General features: G+C 50.7%; 6 protein-coding genes across 6 annotated transcripts; 3 read left to right on the top strand and 3 right to left on the bottom strand.

Annotated features, from left to right (window-relative positions):
* Positions 1-1,836: 1,836 nt before the first annotated feature.
* J4E82_002441 (uncharacterized protein) lies at positions 1,837-3,568 on the top strand (the record flags this gene model as incomplete). Its single annotated transcript, XM_051728742.1, has 3 exons — positions 1,837-2,847; positions 2,898-3,240; positions 3,396-3,568. 3 exons carry the CDS (start codon positions 1,837-1,839, stop codon positions 3,566-3,568), a joined length of 1,527 nt encoding a protein of 508 aa, XP_051591693.1.
* A 696-nt stretch (positions 3,569-4,264) lies between these two features.
* On the bottom strand, positions 4,265-5,093 carry J4E82_002440 (uncharacterized protein; the record flags this gene model as incomplete). The annotated part of the gene is made up of 2 exons (XM_051728741.1): positions 4,265-4,574; positions 4,642-5,093. The coding sequence occupies 2 exons, from the start codon at positions 5,091-5,093 to the stop codon at positions 4,265-4,267; spliced, it is 762 nt and encodes a 253-aa protein (XP_051591692.1).
* A 1,205-nt stretch (positions 5,094-6,298) lies between these two features.
* Positions 6,299-6,749, bottom strand: J4E82_002439 (uncharacterized protein; the record flags this gene model as incomplete). Its single annotated transcript, XM_051728740.1, has 2 exons — positions 6,299-6,321; positions 6,374-6,749. 2 exons carry the CDS (start codon positions 6,747-6,749, stop codon positions 6,299-6,301), a joined length of 399 nt encoding a protein of 132 aa, XP_051591691.1.
* A 927-nt stretch (positions 6,750-7,676) lies between these two features.
* Positions 7,677-9,962, top strand: J4E82_002438 (uncharacterized protein; the record flags this gene model as incomplete). The annotated part of the gene is made up of 1 exon (XM_051728739.1): positions 7,677-9,962. One exon carries the CDS (start codon positions 7,677-7,679, stop codon positions 9,960-9,962), a length of 2,286 nt encoding a protein of 761 aa, XP_051591690.1.
* Positions 9,963-11,963: 2,001 nt separating this feature from the next.
* On the top strand, positions 11,964-12,249 carry J4E82_002437 (uncharacterized protein; the record flags this gene model as incomplete). The annotated part of the gene is made up of 2 exons (XM_051728738.1): positions 11,964-12,116; positions 12,172-12,249. 2 exons carry the CDS (start codon positions 11,964-11,966, stop codon positions 12,247-12,249), a joined length of 231 nt encoding a protein of 76 aa, XP_051591689.1.
* Positions 12,250-13,522: 1,273 nt separating this feature from the next.
* Positions 13,523-14,109, bottom strand: J4E82_002436 (uncharacterized protein; the record flags this gene model as incomplete). The annotated part of the gene is given in 2 exon segments (XM_051728737.1): positions 13,523-14,087; positions 14,102-14,109. 2 exon segments carry the CDS (start codon positions 14,107-14,109, stop codon positions 13,523-13,525), a joined length of 573 nt encoding a protein of 190 aa, XP_051591688.1.
* Positions 14,110-14,589: the final 480 nt, after the last annotated feature.

Here is a 14,589-nt window from a genome sequence, read left to right as displayed (position 1 = left end):
CGTCGCTGTATCTCGTGGCGCTAGACTCTATTATCTTGCCTTAACTACGATTCTGTCGAGGCGGAGGGACCGAGGATGTCAGTGATAGTTACAGCTGCAAGTCCAGATTCTCGCCACGTTGGACCCCTGCTTCACGCTCGCTCCCGGGATCCAGTTACTGTGTCAAACCACAGTGTAACACAAAAATTGCCAAGTATTCAATCCAGAATGAACTACTCCATATTCATTGGCTAGTGTTTTTTGCATCTTCGATCCCCGGATTGACTAGTAACAGCGCGGTGCTTTTGTTTCTGACTTTACTGCCTGATTGGGATTCGACATGGCCGTTGCCTCCAATGTGCGGCGTGATGATGTTGCATCACAGGAACACAGTGCGCCACCATCGGTCTAGCCCTTTGACAGATACAAGTCGGAGGCGACTCGAGATGGTGAGGCCCATGTCTGTACTCGTCCCCTGGGTTTGGTTTCCAGCAAATGCCGTCATGTCGTCTGTGAGTCTGGAACGCCAGCTCGTTCAGAGGCGCAGCTCAATCATCTGTCTCAGCTCGACGTGTTCCTCGAGGGGCTTGGGGGCCCTAGTTGACCAGCGGTTCCGCCGCGCTGAGTGCGATTGCAGCGACCAAAAGTTGGAAGAGCTACTAAAGGAATGTGCCGCTGTCTTGTAGACGACGGCAGTCGCACCAAAATAGTTCAAACATCGGTGCACTGATCCGAGGTTTGGTGCGCCCGCTGTCGGACACGCTAAAAATCGCGCAGTACGTCACGTACGCGCATTTGGCCAGGAAGTCAGCCTCACGTAGCTCTCCTGACAACACCGGACGTAGCCGTAAGGCTGTGGGTTACAACAGGGTGGCCAGCGTCACCGTTGCCAAACATGGATGCGCTATTAAAGATATTCCTGGTCGATTTGCTCGAACAGCGCATTGCACTGCACTCTCAACACAAATTTTCACTACACCAGGGCCCGTGTGCAACACCATGCCCGAAAGGAAGTTCGCTACGACACGCCCGGTAAGCTTCTAGAATGTCAGTAATCGAATCATATAACTGTTCGCTTATCTATACCGAGCACAGCCGGTCTTTCCATAGAAGCAGCTTTCTTCCACGGAGCTTCTAGCGCCGTGAAGTTTTTCGGGCAGACTAGCTGGCGTCAGGGACCGCCGGCGGTCAACGGCGGCACTCAGCCATGATTGGTCGGCGCCGGCACCTCCAGTAGGCAGGATCAACCGACCTGCAGCCGCATCTCCACCTTTTGTTCCCAGCATCAGCCGCATCCATTCCCACGACATCATTCTGTATGGACTTTATATTTCTGTACTTCGTTTGATTGTCGTCTACTTCCGATAAACTCTCCACAAACGCCACCATTCTGCTGGTGCGTGAAACCCGACCCATCCGTGTCATGACGAGATGACGATATCCCGCGTCTCGTAAATACCGTCTATCCAAAGAGGCTAGTACCTTGGCCCCAGAATGGCCATGGCCCCACGGAAAGGAACGCGACGAGCGTGTGACCCTTGTTCTGTCAGTAAGTGTTGGATGCAGGTCAACTATCGTGACACAACTGACATTGCCTCTCTTCTAGGAAAAGTGCGATGTGATGGCAACCAGCCATGTTCCAGATGCGAAGCTGCTAGCTGGGACTGCACCTACTTGAAGACGCATGGGAAAAGCGGACCAAAAGGACCACGTCGGACTACAGAAGCCGCCATTAGGAGACTGCAAGAACGCAGCAAGGGGACCCATGACGATGGGTCAAGAAGCAACAGCGAGACGAGCTTTGATGCTGGAAGCCCGAGGACTACCGATTTGCCTTATTTGGACCCGATACCCTTGATGAGCGATTCCGATGTTGACCCCAAAGCCTGGCCGGATATTTTAAGCCCAACACTGTCCGCCATCCCCCAAGAGCCCCACAGAATATCGACTGCCTGTCTATCGCATTACCTGGACATCTACCAAGCACGTGGATATGGCATATGGCCAGTCGTCGATGCCGAAGCACTCACTGCACGGCTTTTGACTCATCCCGACGATTTGGAAGCCTACGCACTAGCCACTGCGATATGTGCTGCCATAGTCAGCCAATTCTCTATAGATGCCGAGCCAGGCAGTCCACTCGAGGGCCACTATCGCGTTCCAAGCGGCACGTTCGAATCGGAAGCAAAGAAAGCAAGGAACGAGTCCGATCACTTGGAGAATGTGACTATATTCTCCTTGCTAAGTAGCTTCTTCCTACACGTTTATTCAGCAAACGTTGGGCGAATGAACGCTTCCACGGTCCTCCTCGGCGAGGCCATTTTCAAGGCACACATCATAGGCTTACATAAACCGACACACTACGAGCTCATGACCGCCGAGCAAATACAGTATGCTTTGAGGGTCTACTGGCTTCTCTTCATCACAGAGCGAGCGCACTCCTTGCAGCACGATGTGCCAACGACATTGAAGCGAGCTCCCAATCTTCCCAGGCTAGAAGACTTACATGATGGATCAGTTACACCTGCGTTCGTCCAACTTTGTCGGCTGTTCAATATCCTAGATGTCACCATAACAGCTGAACCTGCAGCTGCGCGCCACGCTCTTGCATTAGCTCAGCAACAACTTAGCAGTGACGAAGACCCTCGCAGTCTTGAGAATGAGCTCCAGCGCGCAGATATCACAATGACTCAGCAGTGGATGCGTATCTTCTTGTGGCAGCATGCTCTCAATGTAACGAACTTGAGCAGTCGCGCCAGTCAGGATGAGGAATTCTCGTTCCGTTTCCCCGCTAAGGTCGCCCAAAACGTTCTCAGTAATCTAAGTAGCCTCTCGCGGGAAAGCGTCGAGGCGCATGGTCCAGGCATGGTACGCAACATCTCCCTGGGTGGCACAGGACATCACTGACATAATTGTAGGAGTCCAAGCTCTTCGACGTCGCCAACTCGCTTGCTGACGTTATGATGATCATGCCCTCGCTTAACCACGAGTCTCATTTCAACGTTGGTCCTAGGGATCTGATCCACTCACTAGCGCAAGTGCTCGCTTCCTTTCGTGGTGGCAACCCTGCTGTTATCAGCATATTGCAAGACAAGCTCACCATGCTTGGGCTATCCGCTGGGTCGCCACAGAAGTTGCTTGAGCTTTCGTCGCCAGAAGAAGAACACGAAGAGTGGCACGATAGATCCATGTCTGCCCCTTCCACGTACCCGTCCTCAGCCGCCGACCCGTCGATGCCACCTCCACTTCAATCGAGCATGAGTATGGATAGAACATACTGATCTGTTCAACTCCATGAGCCAACATTCACGTAATTCGACTTTTCCGCGAAAGGCTGTGTATGCGGAGCACAGTCCCCCGCTACGACAGCCGATGCCTATAGGCTTTGTTGACCTAGTTTCGCAAGAAATACACAGTCCGTACACTGCTGCCTATCATCCAGGAGATCAAGACGATGGATCATCCGAAGTTGTACAAGTGGAAAGCTTGTCGCCCAGAGGAAATGTACAAATCTAAGCAGACCGGCTTTCTACGCACAACCATATGTATGGTGCGAGGCTCTCAAGTACGACACGCATCCTGCCGATAAGCGAGGTTCCCTGTGGAAGAAGAACATCATACCAAGGGTGCCTCCGGGACTGTGATTCGCGACAATTTGTCGAACCTCAAGAAAGGCGGGGACAGTGACGACGAGGTTGAGACGCACAGACGCTGACGTGACGGACACGGAGCTACCGGGATAAGGAACAAGGATTGCAAGAGCGATGGAGAATCAGTCTCTTGATGCGATTGAGTTGGCATTGAAGCTGCAGATGCCGATGTGCAGTACGCGCATCAATTGGCCTCTTGCAGAAGAGGCGGCTCGACTGCTCTGTCCTGGAGATTACCCTGGTTTAGCAACCGGGACAGAACGAGTGACGATGCATGTCCACCGGGTGTCGAAGACAAGCAGCACTCTAGAGATTATCTCGGTGCATTGTTGATTCAATACCGTAGTTCTGACACTCTGAGATGATCTCAAGTATGCGAGCTATTCGCCTGATTAGATTCTGTCGCTAGGTATTTTCCAGCTAAGCCCATTACAATGAAAGCGTACACCAATTAGAAGCCTTGAGGTCCACGGATCAGGTTTGGGGAAGTGATGGAATAGGAGAATCATCGCACATTAGCCGTATAGCACAAATTCCACGAGATACCATTCCCACCAAGCCATTGGGTCCACTCCGTGTGCTCATCTGCGTGACATACAAACGCTGTCCCTTCACTTCCCGGAACGTCGATATTATCAGTCGTCTCTACAGACCTTTTCGTCGAAGACAATCTCCTTTTGTAGGCTGACTACCTGCAGAAAACCCACGTCCTCGTATTCTACCGCATTATCCGCCTGCCTCTTATGACATGCCGCACCGCAAAGTTCAGGATGGCCTTTGTGACCCGCGATCTGGCGAGGACAAAGGTAAACTTTGCGTGTTCGCGGAACGACATGCAACTCTTCGGTCTTGTGGACTGGAAGAATCTCTTGCTGTACATAATCGAGGCTATGAACTACGCGGATATCTAGGCTCGAAGTTTTGACTTTGATAGCGTTGAGGTATCTCTAGATATGAGTTAGTACTGTTCGAATTTGATTGACGCATGCAGCATGCCTTGTCTTTTATCCACTCGTATAGCGTGTCCGTCTGAAAGTAAAGCGCCTCTGCTTGCAGGCGATTGTATAGGTCATAGTCAAAGCCGTTCATCTTGCTGTAGAAAAGAGGAAAGACTTCGGGACGGCGCATGAAGCGAAGAAGATACTCAAAGAGATCAGGGTCAGTGTCCATGAAGTATGAGCCATCCAGCTCAGGCTCCCATGGACCGAAACGTCCGGAGAGCTGCCTCTTAAACCAGCCAGACTCAGACTTCAGCGTGTCACACGAGACTTTGAACTTGCGCCCACCAACGTCAAGCGTAAGATGTCTTGGGTAGCCGGCAGCGACAACGATTCCTTGAACACTGAGATTAGTAGCGTCGATAAGATTGGTGGCTGTGGTATATTCAGCTTTACCGTTTTGCTGGTGGTTGCTGTCTTCGATACTAGTGGGCGCACTCGTTTCGTCGACAGTAAAAGCTGCCATTGTGGCGGGAGTGTTTTCGAGACTCATTCTGCTGACGAATAAAAGCAGTGTGCGATTTTGTGGTTCTTGTAAGCGATATGAGTCCTTGGACGTGGAGTGTTTGCTCTCAAACGCGCTAGCAGATTCACCGCTCATTGTTCGAATTCAGCTGACGAATTCGATAATTTGGGATACTCTTCGTAGACGAAATATAGTGTGTGAGGCAATGGTCTTTTGCGTTACTTCGATGCGGAGAACAAGCCTTTGCTGATGACATTTCAGATCTGCCCAAATACATGACCTAGAACCCATAATCGTTCCGAAGATTACCATTGTAAGAATGATTCATGATAGTTTGACTTCACGCCGCTCAAAGTTATGCCAAGTCTGCTTCGCTCGTCTTCCTTTATGTCTCTCATGATACATGTCTCGCTGCACTGCCTAACATGTCTTATGTCCCAGTATAGCCTCGTAGGAAGTCAAGTATGAAAGTTGACAATGCAAGCTACAACTGTCCTTTGACATACTCTTCTCGCGCCTGCCAAAGCAGCTCATCTAATTCAGTGTTCCCAACCTCACCGCCATCCACTACACCTTTTGTCTCAGCGCTATCACAGCACCCCGACCACCCATACTGCACCTTAACCCATGCAGCATCCCATTGACTCGGTTTGAACCACAACGGAATCATCTCAAACCCCTTGTCATGGATCGTGCTATCCCTGTACACCGCTACTGGGCACTCAGCTTGATTGCCTCTCTGACACTTATCATTACCCATGATGTAGCTATTATAGTGCATAATGCCCTAAATTCGATGTACGAGGTCAGCAAATGACTCACATAAGCTTTTGACTAGGAGATACCTACTGTTGACATCGTACGGCGTATCGAGATTCAGCATCCATCCGTCGTTGGATTTCCCATAGAGAACGGATTTGGTGAAGGAGCGACCGCTAAATTCATATTTGGCAGCTATGTTGACGTCATTACAAAGCTCTGCAGTCGTCACACTAGGGTCGGATTCGCGAGCACGTGCGAGAGCGGTGGAGTAATCTGTGAGCTGTAGTGGTGGAAGTACGGAGTTAGCATATATCTCCATGCATCTTAAATAGTCGGAATCTACCTTCATGCAGTCGTAGCGTACATATGTGTCGCGGTCGGATCGTCTATTTGTGGGTGTACGAAGTCAGTATATGTCTCACGCGCGGTTCGTACAGAGACACCTACTGTTGCTCGTGCATCATTCCTTCAGTGTTTTAGCTTCACGACCTTAAAATTTTGGATGGCTGTTTACGTACCCATGACATGGCCGAATTCATGTGCAATGGTCTGAACGCTAGCCTCTTCACCAAGCCACATGTCCAAATCCCATGGCTTTCCAGGAGAATCACCCATTCCCACAGTAGATGATGCGGCGCGTTTTCCCGCACGACCATCCTTCCAGATAGCGACTGTTTTGTATGGAACAGCCATGTTCCACTTACTATCAACTGGACTGTTCACGTCGATGCAGTACATGGGTTTCTTCCGAGGATCAATCCATTCAGAGAACATGATCTTATGACCACTAGCCTCCGAAGCCTTACCACCAAGCGCTGTGATCCAAAGTTCGGTGGCTGCTTCCACTTTCGCGATGTTGGCTTTGCGATGTTCTTCAGTACTAAATGTAGGCATGCCAAGTCAGTGTGTGTCTCACATGCAGTCTGTGCAGGAAAACTGATGACGCAGGGTATCTTGAACTAATCCTAATTTTCATAGGGTTTCGGTGGAACGATTCTCTCGGACGACAGGCTGCCAGTCAGCATGCAGGAAAACTTACGGAAAGCAATATGGTATGACGGTGAGACCCTTGACGTAGAGGTCTGTCCATTTCTTCGGTCCGCCGCTGCCCTCGTGACCCCAGATAGATGAGGCGCCTGATTTTACCCCATCATAGCTTGGAGTTTCAGTCTTGTTAGACGGGGGTAGGACGGCGCATGGGCCTGAGAAGATAGGTGGTTGTTGAGGAACAACCACCCCTAGGACCTGCATGGCAGCTGCCGCGAAGATTGGGAGGTATATGAGACTCATCCTGGTTGTCATACGTACGGTTGAGGAGGTATTCATAGGAACAGAAGCGTGAAGCAAGATGTAAAAGACTTTAAGCCAGTGGAAACAGAGGCAAGCATATAATCAGAGTCGTAGAAAGATAGTACAGTGTTTGTTCTATGCGCATTGACCATACTCGTACTTGTTGTGAGCTGTAGTGATCCTACACGTGAAAGAGGCTTGCTAGTACGAAATAGTTGTTGGTTGCGCAAGGCTCCCGTATGTGATCCTCCAATCACTGGACTGAGCACAGTATCAGTGGTGGTTTGAGTGGAGCGACGGTGGGCTGTCGGATCGTAGTGAAGGTGAGGCTGCCACCAGATTTCATACTATCGTCACTTGAGTATACTCCGCATCTAGTCGCATTCACTGAGGCGTAATAGAGGGCTAAAGATCTTGTTCTCGGCAGGAGAACGGCGCTAGAGATATTACTTTCTACCAAACAGCAGCAACGCAGATTGACCATCACCACGACCAAAAGCCGTGATTGACGCGCTCATAATCGAAGTCGAGATGGCGCACTCTCCGTCCAACTCAGGGATCAAAAACGTACGCGACTTCTTTGCACGCGGCGATAGGGAAAAGATCTCTCCGGAGCTCAAACAAGCACTGTCGTTGTTGCAACTATCCGGCCTCGACAGCCTCGAAGAGCGCTTTCTCGCAACTGCTGCATTTCTAGAGCCGTGGGCTGTGTTCCGCGATTCGATCTTCCTGTTGCGACCGGATGCAATGCCTCGTGCGACAACGATAGCTAGAGAAGACCGGGGGGATGGCATCTCGCGCACAGACCTATTGTGGTTTTATACACAGTTCGATGAAGGGATACGCCGCTACGATCCACGTGCGAACAAGTACAGTGGGGAGTACACAACTGACTCCAGTATTTATGGTGCGATCGACAAGAGCAACTGGAATGTGCAGGCGTACGAGAAGCATCTCTTCGCTTGGCTGCTGCAGGTATTCAAGGTTGGTAAATCACGCAACCCATGGGGCTTTGACTACTTTGAGCTTCGCAACATCTGCATTGCCTGGGAAGCGGTCTTCGTACCGATCATTGACGCAGTCCGTACTTCCTACAGCATCAGAGGCCGACGACACTACGGTCGCCTTGCACTCTACATCGAAGAACGATGCCCATCTGGTCTTGCATTCCCAAAGGGCAATGTGATAGTACCTGAGGGAAGCCTGATATCGCCCACTCCGTACCGCATCATTTCTTTACCGAAGAAAGTCATCGGCGATGATAGCGCTACATTCCAAAAGCGTGTTGAAGGGGCCGGCATGCTTACACGAAAGCACTACGACGACACCGAGAAGGAGCTTCGCGACGTGTATCCTCAGTACGGCGGTTTGGTTGAGCGACCCAAGTTCAAACACAAGATGGAGGAGTGGTTGAATGAGCAACGAGCACGAGCAGACCGTAGGAAGGCCGCGGAGACCAATGGTGAAGTGAAGAGTTTCCAGCCCCAGATGGTGAACCGGCACGGTAGTCGGAGCCCTATAAAGAAGGGCTCTCCCACCGAATACCACAACAAACGAAACAGAGACGGTAACGAAAGCCCGATCAAAAGATACTCGGATAGTATTCGTCGCTCGCTGTCTCGTGGCGTGTCCAGAACGGCGTCAAAGGAAGAGCCGAAGAGTCCGTTGCACGGTGTGACACGGCAAATCCATATCCCTGGTGAAGGTCCAATTCGCCGTGCGTCTAGCGCCCGAGACCTCTCGTTAGGTGAGAGTTGCATGAGTCTTGCTTCATTGGAATCTTCCGATACGACCATAGTCACACCATGGCCACGCCCCCATCCAGAGCACAAGCCATCCAAGCAAAACATCTTCACTTCAACCCATCACTTAGATTCTTCTAGCCTGTCACACAATCCCCAGACCGGACAAACACACCATGATACGGATGTGTCAGAGTTCTCGTCCAAGGGCCAGATGGGTGCCGCACCGCAACCATTACCCCGTCAGTACCAACATGACGAGCGGGCTGCACCACAGGTGTTAGGAAGCAGGGCCTACGCAGATGTGCGGGTGCCCAGCTATGAAGGCAGCGGTTGGGATGACGAGATCTCGTTGACGAAGCTTCACACTGTACGTGAAGGCGCTACTGATAAATCGCAACGCATTCAGCCTGCAAAGCCAGCTACAAGGCTACCCGTTCCCATCAAACCAGCTCCGTATTCTGGCGATCTTCGTGTTGGTGTAAAGGACAGCCATCTCAGGGAGATGCCTAAGCCTCTCCCTTGGCCAGGCACTTCTCCGCCTAAAGCAACAGCATGGCCGGGGATGGACGAGCTTATTCCATCCGTTCCCTCTGAGAGTTCCGTGCGACAGAATAGTACCCGGGATTATGTCAGCGGTTTCCGTCCTCAGCAACTTGTGCGCGATGAGTCCGATCGCAATATAGCCCGTATCGTTTCGAAAGAAAATATTCGCTCCGTACTCAGACATAACTCCCTGAACAGCTCAGCCGAAGATTTGACTCAGCCGCCTCCCGTATCGTTTTTGCCAGGACGCAAAAGAACCGCGAGCCCTGGCGGTACCAGGCTACAGACGTACAACGCAAATCTATTTCCACGTAGAGAGGAGCGCAAGGGAACGCCGGTAGGAGGTCGGGTTGGTGCGGAAAAGAAGAGGGATGCACCCGGTGGTTCCTACGAGATGGATGACTTCAGCAGAGCGACAGATGGCCAGGGCGTGCAGAACACGACTGCAGGAAGTGATACACGATACCACGAGAGATATCATGGAATGCATGCGCCTGATGACCGCCGCAGCTTCGAGAAATGGATCTAAGAGGGTGTTGCCATCAAAACGCCACGCGATAGTTGTGCTGGTCCTTCGGCCTCGGGTAGCTTTATGCATTCTTGGATCACGTTGGGTTTCTGTGGCTGTCATCCTGGCGGTGGGACATGAAGGTTATTGGACCTCATACACATACTCTCGATTGCGAATTGTTTCCGCGAGTGTTGGGCGATGGAAGGTTGGAGGAAGACACATAAGGTGGCTCGAAACAGAAGATAAGAAATGAAAAAAAAAATTCAAGCTGATAGCAGACAATTGCCGTGATGTATTGCGACGTTGTTCCCTGGACCTCCGCCTGTGAAGACGATAAGCTGAAGCTTGATGACGCGCAGTCATCTCGGCTGCCGAAGCGTCGGGACGCGAGAATGCCACGCTAGCATGAAATCAGCAACGCGTCATGGAAGTTTCTCTTACAGACACAAGACAATTTAAAGACAAGGCTATAAGCATCTCCAAATGCATGGAGTAGTCAAGTTTGTACTGATTTAGGGTCCAGGTAGTGCTCTCCAACCCTCATGCCTTACCAATCGGACCGAAACCCCCCTCTCGGAGCCATAACACTAAACGGCTACAATCTCCAACAGGCATGAGCAAAGTTGGTACAAAGAATTCGTCAAGAAAAGGTCAAGTTCTGGGGCGCGCCCGCACGAACTTATCTTGTGCGAGAACATACGTGCTGGATATGAAGATGCACTAGTCGCACTTATGCTAGACCTACTGCCCAATCTTCGCATACTTGCGGTAGATCGTGACAGCTCGAGATGCATGTGAGACATACGCTGACTTGGTACCTTCGCATTGGCAACTGCATAGCATTCCGATGGACTTGTACAAAAGCCTACTACCTTGGCATTTGCGTTCACACGTACTCTCCAAATTGACCATACTTACAGTGACCTATAACGAGGATATGCCATGGCCTACATCCTCTTTGACAGACACACGTCATCAACAATACCTCGCTTCAAACTCTTGAGGTAACCAGAGGAAGCCGCTGGTACCTGATTCCCGATGCCGAATTATAAACAAGCCAGAGATTTGGTCTTGCCTCAAAAGCAGGCACTACCTGCACTGAAAGTTTTCTGAAACGCCCTTCAGGATGAGGGTCCTCAGAAGCTTGTGCGGATGGCGCTTGACCCAGTAATAGAGGACGATCGATCAGATATGGAGGATACACTCCTCATCAGAACTGAATCTGTCACAGAGATACCTGATCCCATAAAGACTACATCCCATGGTTGGCGTCCATACGTTGAAAAGCCTCGCATACGTTGGGCTGGGCATAAGTATGTGCTTGAGCCAGGCGAGAGGTCCGTGTCTGAATTCCACCACGCAGAGGCGAACGAGATAAGATCGCCAGAGATGTATCCTTGGTTAACAGGACTGATCGGGAATAGCACTCAGTTAGTAATGGACGACATTTCTGACCTGTCCGCGGAGGAGGAAGACTATGGTCGCGAGTATATGATGTACAAAGAATGAGTCGAGTTCATAGAGACTGCCTAATCGTACAAGTCGCATGATAAGCGGTGTTCCGCCGCTTCGGATGTGCTTGTCGGAATTCCGAGCTCCGTGCACACGCCATCGTTGATAAAGATGAACGTTCTTGGTTGCGAAACCAAACCAATAATGAACGTTCACACAAACGCGCATATGACAAACATCCCTCTATTTGTAGGACAAGAACACCACTAGTCAGCCATCTCAGGCCGCTTCGGAAGTGGTGGGGAGCGCTATAGAAGCGCTATACCTCCTTAGGTTACGGCGGAATGGACTACCGTCATCGATCCATCGCGACGGACCTATCCAGTGTCACACATCCAATCTGGCGTCTCACATCTGCTTCGACAGCATTCGTTCAACGGGACGCGAAAGCAGCCTCCTGTCAGACTAGATTAGGTGAACGGAACGGGGCGTTATCATTTTGCGGATCAATAACCTCGGCCGCCCTCTAGATCCGCACCTGCTACAATCCGATCGCACGGTGCTAACATGGGCGGTCTACATTCTTCGAAGGTCGAAGAGGTCTGGAAGAGCGACGCTCGACATGCCATGGAGGCAGGAACCTTTTGCGTTATATGTGGCAGCCCGTTCCATATCGAAGGCGATGTATACAACATCGATCCCAAAGACATCCGGTTTCAGGTAAAGCATCCCCCGAGGAAGCTGTTGCAAAATATTAATTCAATACAAAACACAGTGGTTGAACAACCTTCGTCTGCTTGGTAGCATGGCCGACGTGGCCGAACACATGGTAGCCAGCGAGGGGTCGATGTAAGAAGGGGCCACGCTCATTCTTTCTCTTCTTCAGCTAAAGTTCCGAGAAGCCCGGTCAACGTTTCCGAACTGCCCGATATTTATCTCTCAGAAGTCGCATCCTTCAGCTTGACTGGTTCGGGCTACTTTCGGATTGTCGACGACGCTGGACAAGATGATATCTGGTTCGACGCTCTTTCTTACACAGGCGACCATGGAACATTGTTTCCGTTGCATGAAGGATGCATCGTAACGAGTTGTAGAGTTATAGAGCATCGGTATTCGACAAGAAGGGAGGTTGGACTAGAACCCACTCTCAAGATATTGTATCGACTACTAAGTACTCGCTTCGACCAACGGAAATGCTGCACAGACGAACCAAACGAGACATCAAACGACATCTTCGATCTATGCTCCTCCTCTTCGGAATATGGTGCTAGAAGCGTGTTAGCCTTGAGCAGACTGGATTGGTGGGGTGGGAAATATGATGTAAGGTGCAACAGTACGTTTCTGAAGCAGACTACTGATGATATATAGAAATTTTATACCGACCCCATCGAAGGGAAAGGTACTGCATCCTTTGTTCAAAGGGTATTGCAAAGCTCGCCACGTAGAAGAGACGAGCCAGAGTACGTGTTGAAAGCAACACGTGAACCCCAGAGACTGGAGCGCCTTCCTACAGAAATGATGGACGCTATCTGCAGCTATCTACCAATACAATCCGTCATCGTACTACATCGCACATCGAAAGCACTCGCTCTGCGGATTCCGCTCGACTCTGTGTTCTGGCGAAATAGTCTTCGGGACGGAAGTCTCCATCCGCATATTTGGGATCTAGACACGAAGTGGATCGAGCACCATCTATCTGATCCTAATGCAGCGCTTTTAGATCCGACTGCATCCTGGGATTGGAAAGTTGCTGCAAAGCTTCTTGCGACGAAACGCTTTTCGATAAGTGGATGCGACGACCGCCTACTTGATGTACCTGACGGCTTTTGGAACCGATGTAGGATCTGGGCTACTATTGAGGAGGCCCTACAGGAGCAAGACACCACGCTCCAGTGTAGAGCATCACAGCGCTGACGAAACACATCCAAGAATGGGGTCCTGAAATTCTCCAGATTTACGAAAAGCCCCCGATACCGCGGCACCAGACGAATTCGTGTTGTGAGACCATTTCGACAGCATAGGGCATCTACTCACGAGAAGAGGATTTGTGGAGCTTTATGTTCCACTTACAGTTTCTCAGTACTATCGCTCCACAACTCTACAGATGTCCAAGATGTCCAATGTGTTTACTTTCGCCGCTCCGCTAGCGATGCGACAAAGTCATGCCAGCTTCCAGCGAAACTCTCGTAGAAGCCGCAGAACGCACTTGTTACAAACAGATACTCTGCTCGCTCGCAAAGCGCTATCGTTAGAGCCTTCACCTCTCCTTGTGGAACAGAATGTACTATGTACGCAGTTCGAGCACGCTTGTACGGCGAAGTAGAAAGCCACTCCTGGTATCCTTCAGTCATAAATTCCTCGTAGGATGTTTCTACAACCACCGTGATCTCGGGTCCAGGTGCTGCAAGCTCAGCGCTTACTGCTGTACCAGGATTATGAATCATCTTGGGCGTTATCAGCTCGGATTGCTCGGTCTCGTTTAAGAAAATGTTCAGACTTGCCATTTTGTTCTCGACGACACCAATAAGAGTTCGCGCTCTGCGATCGATAGCATCGAGGTACTTCTTAGCCTCTTCTGAGTACAAATTCACCGTCTCATCGACGAAGATACCTTCGACCCTCAAACGGTCATCCTCTCTGGCTCTTCTACCGTATGTTTCGATGTCCTCTAGAACGTCTTGAACCGGTCGTCTGCAATAGGCTACCCGTACATAGCCCAGGGTCGTAACATTCGGCAATGCATTTAGCCGTGCTATTTCCCGAACATAGTCCTCATTCGGCCACCACGGTGCTGCACCTGGCCCACTATTCGGATTGATGATGACGACAAATCGAACACACGGATTTGCGGCAACGCTGAGAGAGATCAGTGAGAAAAAGGTTAATAGCAGGGGGAAGCTACGCTGTGTAAAGAGGATCCCATGCGCCGACTTGTGGGTAAATGTACAGTGGGAGGAGCACCTTTGATTGAGAGAATTGCGACATGGCTATCGGAATGAGGGTGGTGCGAAGTGGAACAAGTGTCTCTTCCGGACCCAATGGAGTGCTGACTAATCGCCTCCATCCACCAGTCGCATGTTGCTCTTACCACGTGGTATTGGCCGCTGTTCTGCGCGGTGCAAAGACGCGTTCTCCGAATACAACCCATATTCGAAATTGGGATTGTTTGGCGCATCTCGGCGGAATGAAGAAT

This window comes from Alternaria postmessia (genome assembly GCF_024291825.1).
Source record: "Alternaria postmessia strain BMP 2775 chromosome Unknown scaffold_9, whole genome shotgun sequence".
Classification (NCBI taxonomy): domain Eukaryota; kingdom Fungi; phylum Ascomycota; class Dothideomycetes; order Pleosporales; family Pleosporaceae; genus Alternaria; species Alternaria postmessia.
This window is presented reverse-complemented; position numbering and strand designations above follow the sequence as displayed.